General features: G+C 41.1%; 1 protein-coding gene across 8 annotated transcripts in view; it reads left to right on the forward strand.

Moving 5' to 3' along the window:
- fam135a (family with sequence similarity 135 member A) overlaps nt 1-19,085 on the forward strand; it is a 259,444-nt gene that overhangs the window by 111,087 nt on the left and 129,272 nt on the right. For all 8 annotated transcript variants that reach the window (XM_041187897.1, XM_041187900.1, XM_041187895.1 and 5 more), the window contains one exon: nt 3,374-3,527. In XM_041187897.1, the coding sequence (XP_041043831.1) occupies nt 3,374-3,527 (154 nt within the window). The remainder of the gene's footprint in view (nt 1-3,373; nt 3,528-19,085) is intronic.

Genomic DNA, 19,085 nt, shown 5'->3' on the forward strand with positions numbered 1-19,085 from the left:
ACCTTGGCACTTGGCTGCCACTGTGGCCTATGCTCTGCTTCTAGGGTCTGCGGACCCAAAACCATCCGCACTGGACCCGTCTAGATTGAAGGTCACAACATTTGGGGGTCTTTCTACAAAGGCGGGTCCGGTGAGCCAAGAAATTTCAAATTTGGAATTTCCAGTATGTTGTGTGAATAAGAAAAGGAAGGGAATTGAAAAAAATTATAATCTATACTCGATCATGGGATGTGAGTGTCACTGGCTAGGCCAGCATTTATTGCTCATCCCTATTTGCCCTTGAGAAGGTGGTGGTGAGCTGCCTTCCTGACCCACTGCGATCCAAGTGGTGGAAGTACACCCACAGTGCTGTTAGAGAGGGAATTCCAGGATTTTTACCCCAGTGACAGTTAAGGAATGTTGATATATTTCCAAGTCAGGATGGTGAGTAGCTTGGAGGGGAGCTTCCTGGCGGTGGGGCTCCCATGTGTTTGCTGCCCTTGTCCTTCTAGATGGTAGTGGTCGTGGTTTTGGAAGGTGCTGTCAAAGGAGGCTTGGTGAGTTCCTGCAGTGCATCTTGTAGATGGTACACACTGCTGCCACTGTGTGTTGGTGGTGGAGGGAGTGAATGTCTGTGGATGGGGTGCCAATCAAGTGGGATTCTATCGCACTCCTGACTTGTGCCTTGTAGATGGTGCTCAGGCTTTGGAGAGTCAAGAGGTGAGTTACTCACCACAGGATTCCAAGCTTCTCACCTGCTCTTGTAGCCACAGTATTTATATGGCTTGTCCAGTTCAATTTCTGGTCAATGGTAAGTCCCAGGATGTTGATGGAGGAGGGACTCAGTGATGGTAATCTTGAATGCCAAGGGGCGATTGTTAGATTCTCTTTTGTTGGAGCTGGCCATTGTCTGCCACTTGTGTGCATGAATGTTATTTGCCACTTGTCAGCCCAACCCTGGATATTGTCTAGGTCTTGCTGCATTTGGACACAGACTGCTTCGGTATCTGAGGAGTCGTGAATGGCGCTGAACATTGTGCAAGCATCAACGAACATCCCCACTTCTGACCTTATGATGGAAGGAAGGTCACTGATGAAGTAACTGAAGATGGTTGCGCCTAGGACATGACCCTGAGGAACTCCTGCAGTGATGCCCTGGAACTAAGATGATTGACCTCCAACAACCACAGCCATCTTCCTTTGTGCTAGGTATGACTCCCACCAGCATAGAATTTTCCCCCTGATTCCCATTGACCCCAGTTTTGCTAGGGCTCCTTGATGTTGCACTTGGTCAAACGCTGCCTTGATATCAAGGGCAGTCACTCTCAACTCTCCTCTGGAATTCAGCTCTTTTGTCCACGTTTGAACCAAGGCTGCATAATGAGGTCACAGGCTGAGTGACTCTGGTGGAACTCCAACTAGGTATCAGTGAGCAGACTACTGCTAAGCAAGTGCCGCTTGATAGCACTGTTAATGACCCCATCCATCACCTTACTGATGATCGAGAGTAGACTGATGGGCCAGTAATTGGCCAGGTTGGATTTGTCCTGCTTTTTGTGTACAGGGCACACCTGGGCAATATTGCCAGATAGATGCCAGTGCTGTAGCTGTACTGACAGAGCTTGGCTAGGGGCACGGCAAGTTCTGGAGCACAAGTCTTAAGGAATTTTGTCAGGGCCCATTGTCTTTTCAGCATCCGGTGCCTTCAGTCATTTCTTGATATCACGTGAAGTGAATCAAATTGGCTGAAGACTGGCACCTGTGAAACAGGGGACCTCCGAAGGAGGGTGAGATGGATAACCTACGTGGCAGTTCTGGCTGAAGATTGTAGCAAATGCTTCAGCTTTATCTTTTGCACTGATTTGCTGGGCTCCCCCATCATTGAGGATGAGGATATTTGTGGAGTCTCCTCCTCCAGTGTGTTGTTAAATTGTCCACCACAATTCACGACTGGATGTGGCAGGACTGCAGAGCTTGGATCAGATCCATTGGTTGTGGATTCACTTCGCTCTGTCTATCACTTGCTGCTTATGCCATTTAGCATGCAAGTAATCCTGTGTTGTAGCTTCACCAGGTTAACACCTCATTTTTAGGTGTGCCCGGTGCTGCTCCTGGGCATCTCCTGCATATTCATTGAACAAGGGCTGATCCTATGGCTTGGTGGTCATGGTAGAATGGGGGATATGCTGGGCCATGTGGTTACAGATTGTGGTTGAGTACAGTTCTGCTGCTACTGATGGCCCACAGCACCTCATGGTTCCCCCAGCCTTGAGTTGCTAGATCTATTCAAAATATATCCCGTTTAGTAGGGGATAGTGGCATGCAACATGATGGAGACTATTTTCAATATTCGTCTCCGCAAGGACTGTGTGGTGGCCACTCCTACCGAAACTGACATGGATAGATACATCTACGGCAAGTTGCTAAGGATGGGGTCAAGTATGTTTTTCCCTTTTGTTGGTTACCTCACCATCTGCCGCAAACCTAGTCTAATAGCTATGTCCTTTAGCCTTCGACCAGCTAGGTCTGGAGTGGTGGTACGGAGCCACTCTTGGTGAAGGACATTGAAGTTCCCCACCCAGAGTATATTCTGCGCCTTTGCCACCCTCAGTGTTTCTTCCAAGTGGTGTTCAACATGGAGGAGCACTGATTCAACAGCTGAGGGAGGGCAGTAAGTGGTAAACAGCAGGTTTCCTTGCCCTTGTTTGACCTGATGCCATGAGACTTTGTAGGGTCCGGAGTCGTTGGTGAGGATCCCCAGGGCAACTCCCTCCTGACTGTATACCACTGTGCCACCACCTCTGCTGGGCCTGTCCTGCTGGTGGGACAGGACATACCCAGGGATGGTGATGGTGGTGTCTGGGACATCCTAAGGTATGATTCTGTGAGTATGAAGTTGTCAGGTTATTGCGAGACAGCTCCCCCAATTTTGGCACAAGTCCCCAGATATTAGTAAGGAAGACTTTGCCAGGCTGACAGGGCTGGGTTCATTTTTGGTGCCTAGGCCGTGCCCAGTGGTCCATCCGTCTTCATTCCTTTTCAACATCATAGCAGTTTGATGCAGTTGAGTGGCTTACTCGGCAATTTCAAAGGGCATTTAAGATTCAACCACATTGCTGGGGGTAAGAAAGAAAATGTGTTTGTGTATGTCAACTAACACCCAAGTGAGAAGTTGTGCAGGTGGAGGTTTTTCATTGTAGGCCATCAGCTTAGGTGTTTTTTATGGAATTTAGGATGGGAGTCATCTTGTGAATTCAACTCACTTTGAGCATAGCTACATTGTACTTAAAATTAACTATTTAACAATCTTGCATGTCGACCTTGCGCTCTTTATTTCCCACTTGCACCATTTGAGTATGCACAATTAATTCCACCAAACTTGTTTTGTTTTCAGGGCAGCAATTTTGTGGTGCCAGAAAGCTGCATGCAACATGCTTACAATTTCCATTACAATCTCTGTTCAAGCTTGCTGCTGGCTTACAAAGGCCTTTTCAACTACTTCACCATGGTTACAAAAGAATTACCTACGTCTCGCAGGATGGAGCTAGGTAAGTTGTAGACTCATTTAAATGAGAATTTTTCTTTCTGACTTATGAATTTCACCAAAACATTAAACTGGCTATCAGATATTCAGTATTGCTGAAAAAACCGACATGTCTCATCAGCTTTTTGTCTTGCATTCATCAGGACACTTCTCAAGAGTACCAATATAAGGGGAAAACAGCAATTTATACTGTATGTAAGGTACTAAAAGAACTTCTCTTGTTTCTAAGAATTGAAGTAAAATACCTAAATTGTGAGTGAGCTCAGTTGGACACAAACCACTCAATAATTGAATAAATACCTGAGCACCTCAAGTTTAATAATGACTGACTGCTCAATGGCTCCTGGTGAGGCAGAATTTTTTAGCCAATGGTGGAAGTCAAAACCTTCTCCAGCAAGTTAAGTCCAAGTGTAGCCTTCAGGTGAAGCAGGGAGAAAGTGTGAAGTATACCTGAACCAGGGCACACAGATGTAATTCAATCCCCAGTACTTCCACCAAAATGAGGGAAGGGGTAGATGGTGGTGTGGGGGAAACTATACTGTAACACATTTACATAGGCAGTATTCATTATAAATGTGAATAGGTATTTATGAAGGAAAAAAGTGGCAAAAATGTGCTTGGAAACAAGATTTTTTTTTCATTAATATGCATAATTTGAAAATAAATATCTGATAATTGTTTGGTAGTATGGAATTTGAGCATTGCTGAAAAAGAAACATGTCTAAACTTTTCTAAGCTCTGCAAGCATAGGCTGGTTGGGTATGGTCTGTACCCTTTGTGAACAGCAGTTGGGACATGCTGTTTGATAAGATCCACCAGTCTTTGGGTCGTACAGTCTAGCATCACGCAGGCACTGAAATTCAAATTTCACATTACTCATTTGTGTGATAGGCAAAGTGTTTTTCTGGCTTGACGGCAACATCTAATAATGCTTGGCAGTTAATTGTCAGTCACCATCGCTGGTGTATTCTCCATGGCAATGCCACTTGCCAACCAATCAGCGTTCTCTTCACATTCAGTACAAATTGTTGTTTTCCCCTTATATTGGTATTCTTGAAAAGTGTCCTGATGGGTGCAAGACAAAAAGTTTAGACATGTTTCTTTTTCAGCAATGCTCAAGTCCCATACTACCAAACAACTATCAGATATTTATTTTCAAATTATGCATATTAATGAATAAAAAATCTTGTTACCAAGCACATTTTTGCCACTTTTTACCTTCATAAATACCTATTCACATTTATAATGAAAACTGCCTATGTAAATGTGTTACAGTATAGTTTCCCCCCACCCCACCATCTGCCCCTTCCCTCATTTTGGTGGAAGTACTGGGGACTGAACTACACCTGTGTGCCCTGATTCATGCATATTTTACTCTTTCTCCCTGCTTCACCTGAAGGCTACACTTGGTCTTAATTTGCTTGAGAAGGTTTTGACTTCCACCATTAGCTGAAAAATTCTGCCTCACCAAGAGCGAGTGAACAGTCATTTTTAAACTTGAGGTGCTTGGGTATTTATTCAATTATTGAATGGTTTGTGTCCAACTGATCTCACTCAAAATTCAGCTATTTTACTTTAGTTCTTGGAGACAGGCGAAGTTCTTTTATTACCTTATTAATTCAGGCAATACGAATTAAGTACTCCACAACTCTATTTGATTATTCACAAATCATTTCATGGAATCATAGAATGGAGGCTGTTATGCCTCCACTGCCTCTTTGAAAGAGCTATCCAATTAGTCCCACTCAACCCTTTCCCTATAACTGCAAATTTTTAATTTGAAGTTTTATCCAATTCCCTTTTCAAAATTGTTATTGCTTTTGTTTCCAATGGCAACATTTATATAATTTACATTTATATAAGACCTTCAATGCAGTTACACACCATGCCACACACAAGATATTGGAACAAATGATCAAAAATTTGGGTTAGATGTAGGTTTTTAAGGAAAGCCTTAAAGAAGAAGAAGAGAGAACTGGAGGACAGCCAATGTGGTACTGTTATTCAAGAAGGGAGGAAGGGATAAACCAGGGAACTACAGCCCTGTCAACAGTTCTAACTTCATTGGTGGGGAAATTATTGGAAGCAATTCTGAGGGACAGAACTAACCTACACTCGGAGAGGCAGGGATTAATCAAGGACAGTCAGCATGATTTTGTGAAGGGGAGGTCATTCTGACCAGTTTGATTGAATTTTTCGAAGAGGTGACCAGGTGGGTAGATGAGGGCAATGCATTTGATGTGGTCTACTTGGACTTCAGCAAGACTTTTGATAAGGTCCCGCATGGAGAGACTGATAACAAAGGTGAGTACATGGGATCCAAGGCAATTTGGCAAATTGGATCCAGAATTGGCTGAGTGGCAGGAAGCAGAGGGTGATGGTCAAGGGGTGTTTTTGTGACTGGATGCCTGTGTCCAATGGGGATCCACAGGGATCGGTGTTGGGTCCCTTGCTGTTTGTGGTATATATAAACAATTTAGACTTGAATGTAGGAGGGTTGATAAGTAAGTTCGCAGATGACACGAAAATTGGTGGGGTGGTAAATATTGAGGAGGATAGCCTTAGATTACAGGAGGATATAGACGGGCTGGTCAGATAGTTCTGAAGGAGATAGCTGAAGAGATAGTGGAGGCCTTAGTGGTGATCTTTCAGAAATCACTGGAGTCAGGGAGGGTCCCAGAGGACTGGAAAATAGTTAATGTAACCCCCCTGTTTAAGAAGGGAGTGAGGCAAAAGGCACAAGATGGGAAACTACAGGCCAATTAGCCTGACCTTGGTCGTTGGTAAGATTTTAGAGTCCGTTATTAAGGATGAGATTTCAGAATACTTGGAAGTGCGTGGTAAAATAGGGCAAAGTCATCATGGTTTCATCAAGGAGAGGTCATGCCTGACAAATCTGTTAGAATTCTTTGAGGAGGTAACGAGTAGGTTAGACAAAGGAGAGCCAATGGATGTTATCTACTTGAACTTCACGAAGGCCTTTGGCAAGGTGCTGCACAGGAGGCTGCTCAGTAAGTTAAGAGCCCATGGTGTTAGAGGCAAGGTACTAGCATGGATAGAAGATTGGCTGTCTGACAGGAGGCAGAGAGTGGGGATAAGGGGGTCATTCTCAGGATGGCGGCCGGGACTAGTGGAGTTCCGCAGGGGTCAGTGTTGGGACCACAACTTTTCACTTTATATATTAATGATGTAGAAGAAGGAACTGAGGGCATCCTGGCTAAGTTTGCAGATGATGCAAAGATAGGTGGAGGGACAGATAGTATTGAGAAGGTGGGGAGGCTGCAGAAGGATTTGGACAGGTTAGGAGAATGGGCAAAGAAGTGGCAGATGGAATACATCGTAGGGAAGTGTGAGGTCATGCACTTTGGTAGAAAGAATAAAGGCATAGATTATTTTCTAAATGGGGAGAGAATTCTGGAGTGCAAAGAGACTTAAGAGAATCCTGGACTGGGACTCCCAAGGTTAACTTACAGATTGAGTCGGTAGTTAGGAAAGCAAATGCAATGTTGGCATTTATTTCAAGAGGACTAGAATATAAAAGCAGGGCTATGCTGCTGAGGCGTTATAAGGCTCTGGTCAGACCACATTTAGAATATTGTGTGCAATTTTGGGCCCCGTATCTCAGGAAGGATGTTCTGGCCCTGGAGACGGTCCAGAGGAGGTTCACGAGAACGATCCCAGGAATGAAAGGCTTAACATATGAGGAACGTTTGAGGACTCTGGGTCTATACTCAATGGAGTTTAGAAGGATGAGGGGGGATCTGATTGAAACTTACAGAATACTGAAAGGCCTGGATAGAGTGGACATGGGGAAGATGATTCCATTAGTAGGATAGACTAGGACCTGAGGGCACAGCCTCAGAGTAAAGGCAAGACCTTTTAGAACAGAGATGAGGAGAAACTTCTTTAGCCAGAGAATGATGAATCTATGAAATTCATTGCCACAGAAGGCTGTGGAGGCCAGGTCATTGAGTGTATTTAAGACCGAGATAGATAGGTTCTTGATTGGTAAGGGGATCAAAGGTTACAGGGAGAAGGCGGGAGAAAGGGGTTGAGAAACCTATCAGCCATGATTGAATGGCAGAACAGACTCGATTGGCCGAATGACCTAATTTCTGCTCCTATGTCTTATGGTCTTGGATGGTGCTGTCAAAGGAGACTTTGTGTGTTGCTGCAGTGCATCTTGTAAATGGTGCACACTGCTGCTACTGTACGTGCCTTACTGGCGGAGGGAATGTTGAAGATGGTGTGTGGGATGCCTTTCAAGGTGGCTTTGTCCTGGGTGGTGTTGAGCTTCTTATGTTGTTGGATCACATTCCTGACTATTTTTGATTTATTCATGGGATGTGGGTGTCGCTGGCTAGGCCAGCATTTATTGCCCATCTTTAATTGCCATTGTGAAGGTGGTGGTGAGCTGCCTTCATGAACCACTGTAGTCCGTGTGGTGTAGTTACACCCACAGTGCTGTTTGGGAGGGAGTTCCAGGATTTTGACCCAGTAACTTGTGCCTTGTAGGTGGGTGGCCAGACTTTGGGGAGTAAGGAAGTGAGTTACTCGCTGCAGAATTCCCAGCCTCTGACCTGCTCTGGTAGCCACTGTATTTATTTGGCTAGTCCAGTTCAGTTTCTTATCAATGGTAACCCGCAAAATGTTGAAAGTGGGGGATTCAGCAATGGTAATGCCATTGAATGTCAGGGGAGGATTCAATCTTGCTGGAGATATTCATTACCTGACATCTGTGTGGCACGAATATTTCTTGCCACTTAACCAGGCAGATTGTTTATTACATTTCTGAATTTCATGCCCCATTCAAGCTTAAGTTATGACCTGTATATCCAAGGTCAGGTCATTAATTTCTCAAAACCAGCAGTGGTCTCAGCAATGACCTCTGCGGAACACCACAGTATGCTTCCTTCGGATCTGACAAATGACTGTTCACTTACTTTCTGATTTCTGTCCCTTGGACGATTTTGTATCAATTCATCCACTGCTCTTTAAGTCCATGCACTGCAATTTTGCCAACAATCTATTATATGGTGCTCTATTAGGTCCATATATAGAATGTCAACCTCTCTACCTTCTTTACCCCTCCTTACGCCATCAAATAACATAATCAGGTTGTTGAAAATGAGAAATTTTTTCAAGTACGAAAGTGTACATTGAGACAGACATACAGTGCTCTAAGGGATGGAATACTATCTTGGTACCTTGTGAGAAATTGTGTTCCTTTGGTTAATATTAAGCCATTCTTTATCTGATTCTCCAACTTTTATCACAGAACTCCAATCCATTTCTCAAATAAAAATGAGGGAGTCGGCCATTCGGCCCTTGAAGCCTGCTCCACCATTCAATAAGATCATGGCTGATGTGGTTGTGGTCTTAACTCCACTTATCTGTCTGCCTCCCATAACCCTTGACTCCTTTGTCTAACTCTGCATTGAATAAATTCAATTACTCAGCCTCCACTGCTCTCTGGGGAAGAGAGGCTCTGATGGATTTGAATTTACTGGAAATGTAAGTATCCTGGGTCTTTGCTGTGTTTTGTCATTTGGTGTAAAGTTAAGGAAGTGAAATGGGAAATTTAAATCCTTCCAGATGTCCCTCACACAAGCATGTATTTGAAAATAGAAGCCCAACATTGAACTGATATTGAATGTGATTTGATGTACATAGGCTAGGAACTGGAAGGTATTTGCTTAACATTAAGTCTATTTTCCTAATTTTCTTGATCATCGGTGCATATTTTATTGAAATTAACTTATATATGTCAAATAATATATATTTGACATTTGGCAAATGTTTGAGTATTTGTAGAATAAAGTGCTGTATGTAATGGGATATAGCACAGCCCATGTGTAAACATTTCTGGGTGTTTGGTGAAATTCATCTTTCATTGTCTGTATTCATGTAAGAGAAGATTTTTATTTACTTTGCCCACTTAAATTTTATGCCTGGTAAGTAAACACTGCATTAGCCCTGGATTAATTTTCCTCCAGTGAGGAAATTGATTTTGAAATCCATTTCAACATATTTAAATGTTGGAGAAGCATGTTCTTGTTTTCATAATTTATTTTTTAATTAAGTATTTGTTTGAATATATTGTCTTTACATTTGTTTGATTCTGTGAAAAGTTGCTTGCTCTTTTTAGCTTTGATCAATTATTGAATATCGATGAAACAGTTTTCCATATCCTAATTTATTTTTCTTTAATGTGACCTAAATTATTGATATATTAAAATTATTGTGTTTTGTCCCTTCAAGGACAGCAATAGCATTGCTGTGTTGGTCTTATTCAGCTTCAAATATGAATTTTATCCTTCTCAATGCCATATGTGAATTGCTTTTAATTGTTCCTGAACTGAGGCTGCCTGCTCATTTTACTTGCGACTGTTAATAGGTCCCAGAAAACAATAAATCTCAGATCATCTATCAGAACAAAATTTAAATCCAGCCATCAAAGAAACAGGATAAAAACCCATTTTGTTCCAATAGACCTGTAAGTTTTTAAATGCCTTAATTATTCCCCTTTGTGGCACAATTTTGATATTTCTCTATTGGGATTTTTTAAATAGCTATTGCAGATTGCACCACATATTCCAAGTAGTTAGATGTTGCATTATTTTCAGCTTTGTTATAGAGCTCCAGGTTTCCGCTAGAGCTCCAGGCTTCCACTAGTGCTCTCGTTTGGGTGCCTGTTTTAATTTGTAAGATAATTACTTAAATCGTTTGGATTTGAATTCTATGGAAACTATCTTAAATTAGCAGTCAAAATTTAAATCTACTGAAGTGGGATCAAGTTAGTAGTTCTAAGAATGATGAATATTGCTCACCCACATCCATTCTATGTAGAACATACACATGTATTTTGCATATAAAAGAACATTAAATATGTTGGAAAACTTGATATGTAAGAATCTCCGAGGAAGCTCAGTTCTGATTGTCAGTGGAAGCTTTGGTATTCTATTGAGGTTATATTTACCTATTAGTAGAATATATAGACTTGTTTGGTACTTATATATAGAATCCGTACAGTTTAACCCATGTGAACCTCTGTATTTAAGAGCTCACCTTGTGCCAGAGGCCATTTTTATCATGTGACCAAGCTGTCAGTTACCAATGAAATTAACAGGTGTAATACCACAAGCATTGGTGGTGCTCAATTATTCACCTCCATTTTTACATTCTAAATAGATAGTTGCAGTTGCATCTCAACATTCTGTATTTACTTAAAAAGTCAACATAGAACGCCAATGGCAGAGCTTCAAAGACTACTTCCCATCCCCGTGGACCTCCCTCTGACAGAAGTTGTTTCTTGGTGCTTAGCTTCTTGTATGCAGAATTAACAATTTGTGTTAAAGTCAGAGTTCCAGTACATATGTTTGTCCAGAGAAATTTATTGCCTGTTGGTACCATTGTATATTTTATCTGTACTGTATAGCTGTCAGGGAAAAATTGTGAGACAGCTATCCTCCTTACAGCAACCTCTAATTGATTCTTGTTTTGACACTTTTTAAAAACAAAAAATTAAGCTCTGTTAAAACATGAAGTAGGATTGTGGTTATAACATCATTCCTAGATTGACTGAGCAAATACCAAATAGTTCAATGCAAAATTGGATGGATAAAAGAAGATAGGTTTTGCTTGAGTAACCCAAAACAAACACAGACTTGATGAGTGAGTAGCTTCATTCTGTGCTGTAAACTCCTAGTGTTGTTTTTGAGAATAGGGTCATTAGAAAATCTTTTGTGTTTTTGACTATTTGACCAAGAGGTGAATTATATTTATAAAATAATTAGTTTTGAGGGCTAAATTGCCATAGGGACAAAACTGCTGGATAGCAACTTTTATAATAACTGAAGTTGTGTTAAATTCAATAATAAAGTTCTGTTACTAGGTAATCTAGTGTAGGCAAAGAAAGTTTTAAGGAATGGCAACATCAAATCTTTGCTCTATTGTTAATTTGGAAATTTGAAATTTGAACCAAAATATCATGCTTTTCTCCCATTCCAATTGTGGTTTGCACTTTATTCTAAATTTCTTGGTATTTTTATTGATGATACAACCATGTGTTTTTAATGAAAATAGCACCCTAATCTAAATGGAGCAAGCAATACATTTGATAACTAAAATTCACTTTAGCTTCATTTGTTTCATAAAGCATTCTATATTTAATGTGTTCCTTTATTTGCCATTTTTGTCACATTCTTTTGTGGATAGAACAGCTGCTAAGCCATGTTGTAACTAACTGATTTACAGCTTTTGGTAGTCACTTCTGTGCACAGCAAAAGAAATGAATGCTGATACCTCATTTTGTACTAACTCCATGCACCATTCTTGAACTATTTTAAATTATTTGTCAGCGCTTTTGAAAAATCTGCACACATCTTTTAAAATTGCAATATTAATAATGAATTACAGCATAGATCCAATGTGATGGTTTGAAAGTAGGATTGCAACACAAATTAAATTTAAAGAACATGCTAACAATTAAAAGCTATTCATTCCTTCCTACTAGCCTGTTTATTTTTATTTTCATATTCTAAGCCTCTAACACACCACAAATATTTGTATTATCTTTTATTGAAACCCTGGGTGGAAGAACATAGTGCAGATTTTTAGAGGAGAATAATGCTGTATGCAATTGTCATTATGGCAGGCACTTGCCCATAGAGTTTCTTTGGGTATGAAATAATTTTTTGTACTTTTTTTTAAGCTGTGTTCATTAATGAGATGACTCTTTGCTTCTAGAGTTAGTCAGGCTTGCTGTTTCCCGACAATTTTGCCAGGCGCCTACAGATAACTTTATGCATTCCCAGACTGTAGATGTCTTGGTGCAGAATAACCAGGAGAAGTAATCACATGGTCTTGGTTATTTTTCATAATATAAATTGTTATCTGTTGGTTGTATAAATGAAAGAATGACATTACAACTCTCAGAGACATCTCAAGCACATCATACGCTATGTTCGTCTTTGGAGTCGAAGGAAGAAAGAATTTGTATTTGTACAGCACCTTTCATGAACTCAGGACATCCCCAAGTGCTTCACTGCCAAACAGTTATAATTGGAGCATAGTTACTCTTGTAATGTAAGCAAATGTGGCAAATAATTGAGCTCATTGGTCCATGATCCGCAATAAGCTTCGTAACTAGTGTTAATGGAGCTGGGTTGGGCTGGATACCATTAGACTAGCTGCACACTTCAAATAAACATGGGATCTGAGAGTTCAGACAGAGCCTCAGTTTAATGTCTTGTACAAATTATAGCATCTCTAAAATTCCTTTAGCTTGGAATGGGACATGAAAGTACAGCCTTCTAACTTGGGTGAGATTACTCCAATTGAGAAAGGACCAGCAATGTCAAACTGTTGTTTAGACAAACCAAGAATTAAAATGTGTTTATTTGTAAAATTAGTTGAAAACAAAGTCCTTTAGTTTATTAATAGTACTCACTAATTTAAGCTTTTCTGATGTTTATCAATTGGATAGAATCAGCAGCTGATGTGAATTGTATGTTTATAATTCAAAACTTACAGTGCAGTATCCTGTAACTGTGGTCCAAGGTAAGAAACAATGACAAAGGTAGAGCCAAGAATGAAGTTCTGCAGAGGGAGTTTGAGAAACTGGATTCTAAATTATTGGGCAGAACCTCGAGAGTAATAATCTCTAGATTGCTACCCAAACCACCCAGTTTGCAAATTGGCATATTGTCAAGCAGATTAGAGAATTAAATGCGTGGCTCAGACTGGTGTGGGAAGAAGGGGTTTTGATTCATTGGACACTGGCACCAGTATTGAGGAAAGAAGGAGCTATTCCATCTGATGGGCTCCACTTAAACCAAGTTGGTATCAGCATCCTGGTGAATTGCATAATTAGATTGTGAATAGGACTTTAAACTAGACAGGGGGAAGAGACGAACGGAAATTTAGAAATCTACAGACAAAAATTGAGGCAACAGAGTGGTGTGATGATTTTTGGTAAAGCTAAGCATAGTGGGAGTTTATTGGAAATTGTGCATCAGTGAATAGGGTTCATGCAAGGAATAGTGGTTAAAAAAATAAAATTAAAGACTCTTTATCTGAATGCATTAAGCATTTGTAATATGATAGATGAAATAGCACCACAAATAAATGGTTTTTATCTAATTGGTTACACGGTGACACAGGTTGGGAACTAAATGTTGCAGTGTACACAACATTTCAAAAAGTCAGTATGCAAAACACTGTTAGTAAAGGATGACATAAGAAGAGTAGTAAGAAAGAATCTTGGCCCAGAAGATCATGTAGAATCAATATGGTTGGAGGTTAAGAATAACAAGAGTCAGAAAATGCTGTTGGGAGTAGTTTAAAGGCCCCTAAAGGCAGTTCTACCTTTGTACGGAGTATTAAGCAAGAAATAATTGGAGCTTGTAACAAAGGCAATGTGATAATCTTGGGTGACTTCAATCTCCATATGGACTGGACCAATCAATTTAGCAAAGGCAGCCTAGGAGCTAAGTTTGTAGAATGCTTTCATGACAGTTTCCTGGAGCAATACATTGTGGAACTAACCAGGGATAAAGGCATTTTAAATGTGGTACTGTGTAATGAAGCAGGGTTAATTAGTAATCCAGTCTTAAAAGATTTTCTGGTCCAAAGTGGTCATAATACAATTGAATTCTAAATTAAGTTTGAGAATGACATACCCGAGCCCAAAACAAGAATCCTAAAATGCAATTAGATAGGTATGAGTGGAGAACAAGCTAAGGTTGAATGAGTAAGTGGACTAAATGGTATGGCAGTAAATAAATAGTGAGAAACATTTAAAGAAACAATTCAAAATGTTCAATAAAAATACATCCCATTGAAGAACAAAAACTCAGTGAGAACGATCCACCTGTGGCTTACTAGTGAAGTTAAGGATAACATCAGATTAAAAGAAAAGGCTTATAATGTTGCAAAGAATAATAGTAAGCCTGAGGATTGGAAGAGTTTTAGAAACCAGCAAAGGTCAGCCAAAATGTTGATGAAAAGGTAAAAAAAAAGAATGAGAATAAGTAGCCAGGAATATAAAAAAATAATCGTAGGAGCCTTTGCAAGAAGAGTAGCTAAAGTGAACGTTGATCCCTTGGAAGCAGAGACAGGAAAAATTACCATGGGAATGGGAAAAATGACAGAGATGTTGAACAAATGTTTTGTGTCTGCCTTCACAGTAGAAGAAACAAATTGCATACCAGATATAGAGAGTAACAAAAGGGCTAATAAGAGTGAAAAATTAAAGTAATTAATATCAGCAAATAGAAAGTACTAGAGAAACTTATGGCACTGAAAGCTGACAAGCACCCGGGACCTGATTGCCAACATGCTAGGGTGCAGGGATAGTGGATGCATTTTTCCAAAATTCTGTAGATGCTAGAACAGTCCCCAGAGGATTATTGTACAAGAAAGGAGGGCGACCAGTTAGCCTGACATCAGTTATTAAGGAAGTCTTAAGAATGCGCATGTCATATCATTCCATGATTTTCTAAGTCAACATGGTTTTGCGAAAGGGGAATGGTGTATGCCAAATTTATTAGAAATTTTGAGGATGTGGATAGTAGAATAGATGAAGGGGAGCCACTAGGAATAGTATACTTGGACTTTCAAAAGGCATTTGATAAGGTGCCACATATACAACATTAGGGCTCATAGAGTTGAGGGTAATATATTAGCATGAACAGAGGTTTGGTTAATAGACAGAAAGCAGAGAATGTTGGTAAACGGGGCATTTTCAAGTTGGCAGGCTGTATTTAATAAGAGTGCTACGAGGACCAGTGCTAGAGCCTCAGCTGTTTACAAGCTATAATAATGACTTGGATGAAGAGACTGAGAGTACTGTAACGAAGTTTACTGACAATATAAAATTTGGTGGGAATGTAAGCAGTGAGGAGGACACAGAGGTTGCAAAGAGGTATCAACATGTTAAGTGAGTGGGCAACAAGATGGCAGATGAATGTCATGTGGAGAAGTGTGTATTCACTTTGGTAGTAAAAATTGAAAAGCAGAATATTTTTTAAAAGATGTGAAACATCTAAATGTTGATGTTCAGAGATTTCGGTGTACTTGTGAATGAAAGTTAGCAGGCAGGCACAGCAAGCAAATAGATAAATGATTTGTTAGCCTTTATTGCAAGGGAACTGGAGTATAAGAATAAGGAAGCCTTGCTATAATTGTGGGGCTTTGGCGAGACTACATTTGGAGGACTGTGTGCAGAATGGATATACTTGCCTTGGAAGTTGGGATGGTTGACTAGATTGGCTTCTATGATGAGACCCTGAGTAAACTGGGCCTATACTCTCTGGAATTTGGAAAAATAAGAGGTCGTCTTATTGAAACGTACAAAATTCTGACAGGGACTTGACAGTGTCAAAACAGAGAGGTTGTTTCCCCTGGCTGAAAAATCTGGAATATGGGCACACAGTCACAGGATAAAAGGTTAATCATTTTGAATTGAGATGAGAAATTTCTTTACTGAAAGGGTCGTGAATCTTCGGAGTTCTCTACTCCAGAGCGTTACAGATTCCATTATTGATGATATTCAAGGCTGAGATAGTGTCTCAGAATCTATGGCTTTGGGGAGCAGGTGGGAAAGTGAAGTTCAGGCAGAAGATCAGCCATGATTGTATTGAATGGCAGAGCAGGCTGAAGGGATCGCATGGCCTCCTACTCCTATTTCTTATATTCTTATGATCTAAATTTTGGGCCATCGTTCATCAGTTATGGGAGCAGGTAGGTAGAGTACTAAGTGAGGACCATGGTAGTCTTTGTATTGTTGCAGTGACTGGATGCACTCCTACCTGCTCCACATTCCAGTGAGTTTTTTTTAAAACTTACCTTTTGGTGGAGGATGGCCTCAAATGGACCTGGTTTGTTTTATTGGAGCAGATTCAGTGCTGGTAGCATTCTGGACAGCCCAATTTCGGGAAGAAGCCCTGAAAGATTTATTTCTATTTGCATAAGCAAAAACCCAGCTGTTTCATGTGCAGGCCCTGGACGTCAATAACAATGTCTTTAATATCATCCAGCCCTGAAAATGTGCACAGATGCCACTTTCCTTATCAGACGCTGAGATTTATTTTTTTGAAAATTATACTTTATTCATAAAACATCTGGAAGAACATTCCAAACCATTTCAAAATCACCATCACATAAGTACAATCAGATTCAACTTTTACAACATGTACCACAAGGTGCATCAATACAATCAATGAACATTTCAATCATTTCAACCTGGTCAATGCAGACAATCAGACAATGGTATTGGAGTTATCAATATACATCATGTTGCACTCTGGGGTGCTTCAATACATTTATAATACACTTAGTATTCACTGCATACATTCATTTTGAGCTGTACAGCTCGAGGGGCTCTCAACAATTCCCAGCCCCTCGGTGCACTGTGGCAGAAAGGTCTTAGACAGCGACCTTTCCCCATTGTGCCTTTGTGGCAGCTACCCCAAGCTTTAGTGTGTCCCTCAGCATGTAGTCCTGAGCTTTGGAATGTGCCAGTCTGCAACACTCGGTCGGGGACAACTCTTTGCACTGGAAGACCAACAAGTTTCGGACAAAGAGCGTCTTTCACCGAGTTGATGATCCTCCAGCTGCAGTTGATGTTTGTCTTGGTGTGTGTCCCTGGGAACAGCCCGTAGAGCACAGAGTCCTCTGTCACAGAACTGCTCAGGATGAACCTCGACAGAAACCACTGCATCTCTCTCCAGACCTTCTTTGCAAAGGCACAATCCACAAGGAGGTGAACAATGGTCACGTCCCCACCACAGCCACCTTGAGGGCAACGTGCAGAGGGGGTGAGACTCTTGGCGTGTTGGAAGGATCTGACAGGGAAGGCCTTTCTCACCACCAGCCAAGCTACGTCTTGGTGCTTGTTGGAAAGTTCTGGCGATGAGGCATTCTGCCAAACGACTTTGACAGTCTGCTCAGGGAGCCATCCCACAGGATCTACCCTCTCCTTCCCCGCAGGGCCTCTAAGACATTACGTGCCAACCACTGCCTGATGGACTTGTGGTCAAAGGTGTTTCTCTGCGTAAATTTTTCCACGAGGGACAGGTGGTACGGCATGGTCCAACTACTTGGAGCGTTACGCGGCAGCATGGCCAGACCCATCCTTCGCAACACTGGGGACAGGTAGAACCTCAGCATGTAGTGACACTTGGTGTTTGCGTACCAAGGGTCTACGCACAGCTTGACTCAGCCGCACACAAAGGTGGCCATCAGTATGAGGGCGATGTTGGGCATGTTTTTTCCCCTTTTATCTAGAGCCTTGTACATCGCGTCCCTGCGGACACGATCCATTTTCAACCTCCAGATAAAGTGGGTGATCGCCATCATGCAGGAGTCTGGAATGGGCCAGACCTGTGCCACGTATAGCAACAACGAGAGTGCCTCACAGCTGATGACCAGGTTCTTACCCACAGTGGAGAGGGAGCGTGGCTCCCACATGCCCAGTTTTCTTTTCACCATAGACACTCGCTCTTTCCAATTTCTAACGCTTGCCCCAGTCCTTCCGAACTATATCCCCAGCACCTTCAGGCTGGAAGCCCTGACAGTGAAGAGGACAAAGGATCGGTCAACCCAGTTCCCAAAGAACATGGCCTCGCTCTTCCCACGATTTACTTTGGCTCCCGAGGCCAGTTCGAACTGGTTGCAGATGTGCTGAGGTGCCGATTTTAAGCATGTAAAACAGGCATAACATGAACAAATTTCTAAGTCTTCACCTCCGTCATATTTTAGGTTCTGACTCACCTGTTACTGATAGTGACTCATGCTTCACAATTCTGCTTAAATAGTGAATGCAAGTACTTAGAACTCATGCATGTTGGCATTTGTAATTCCCTTTGCTTGGTAGTATTTTAATTTTAGCCCTTTACCTCAATGTTATGTGATAAACCAACCTCGATATAATGACAGGATAAAACTATCATTTCATAAATCATTGATAAGATCCTAAAAGTTAGGAGCAGGAATAGGCTATTCGACTCCTCAAGCCTGCTCCACCATTCAATAAGATCGTGACTGATCTGATTTTGGTCTTAAGTCCACTTTCCTGCCTATCCCCCATATCCCTCAACTGCCTTGTAAATCAAAAACCTACCTAACTCAGCCTTGAATATATTCAATGACCCAGCCTCCACTGCTCTCTGGGCAGGAGAATTCCAAAGGTTAGCAACCCTCTGAGAAGAGAAATTCCTCCTTATTTCTGTCTTAAATTGGAGACCCTTTATTTTTAAACTGTGCCCCTGGTTCTAGATTCCCCCTCAAGGGGAAACATCTTCTTAGCATTTATCCTGTCCTAATCTTACATGTTTCAATAAGCTCACCTCTCATTTTTCTGAACTCCAATGAGTATAGGATGTGGATAATGCTGAAGGTGCTTCATTTGAGTTTAATACCATTGTGTATATTTTGTGAACACACACTAGATGATTTGGTTAAGTTGATCTTAATTTTCAGGTTATAAACACCAGAGAGCTAAATTGAATCCTATTTGTCTTTTCTGATTGCATTAATTCAGCCTGAGGCATCAAAAAAC

This window comes from Carcharodon carcharias, chromosome 5 (assembly GCF_017639515.1).
Source record: "Carcharodon carcharias isolate sCarCar2 chromosome 5, sCarCar2.pri, whole genome shotgun sequence".
Lineage (NCBI taxonomy): Eukaryota > Metazoa > Chordata > Chondrichthyes > Lamniformes > Lamnidae > Carcharodon > Carcharodon carcharias.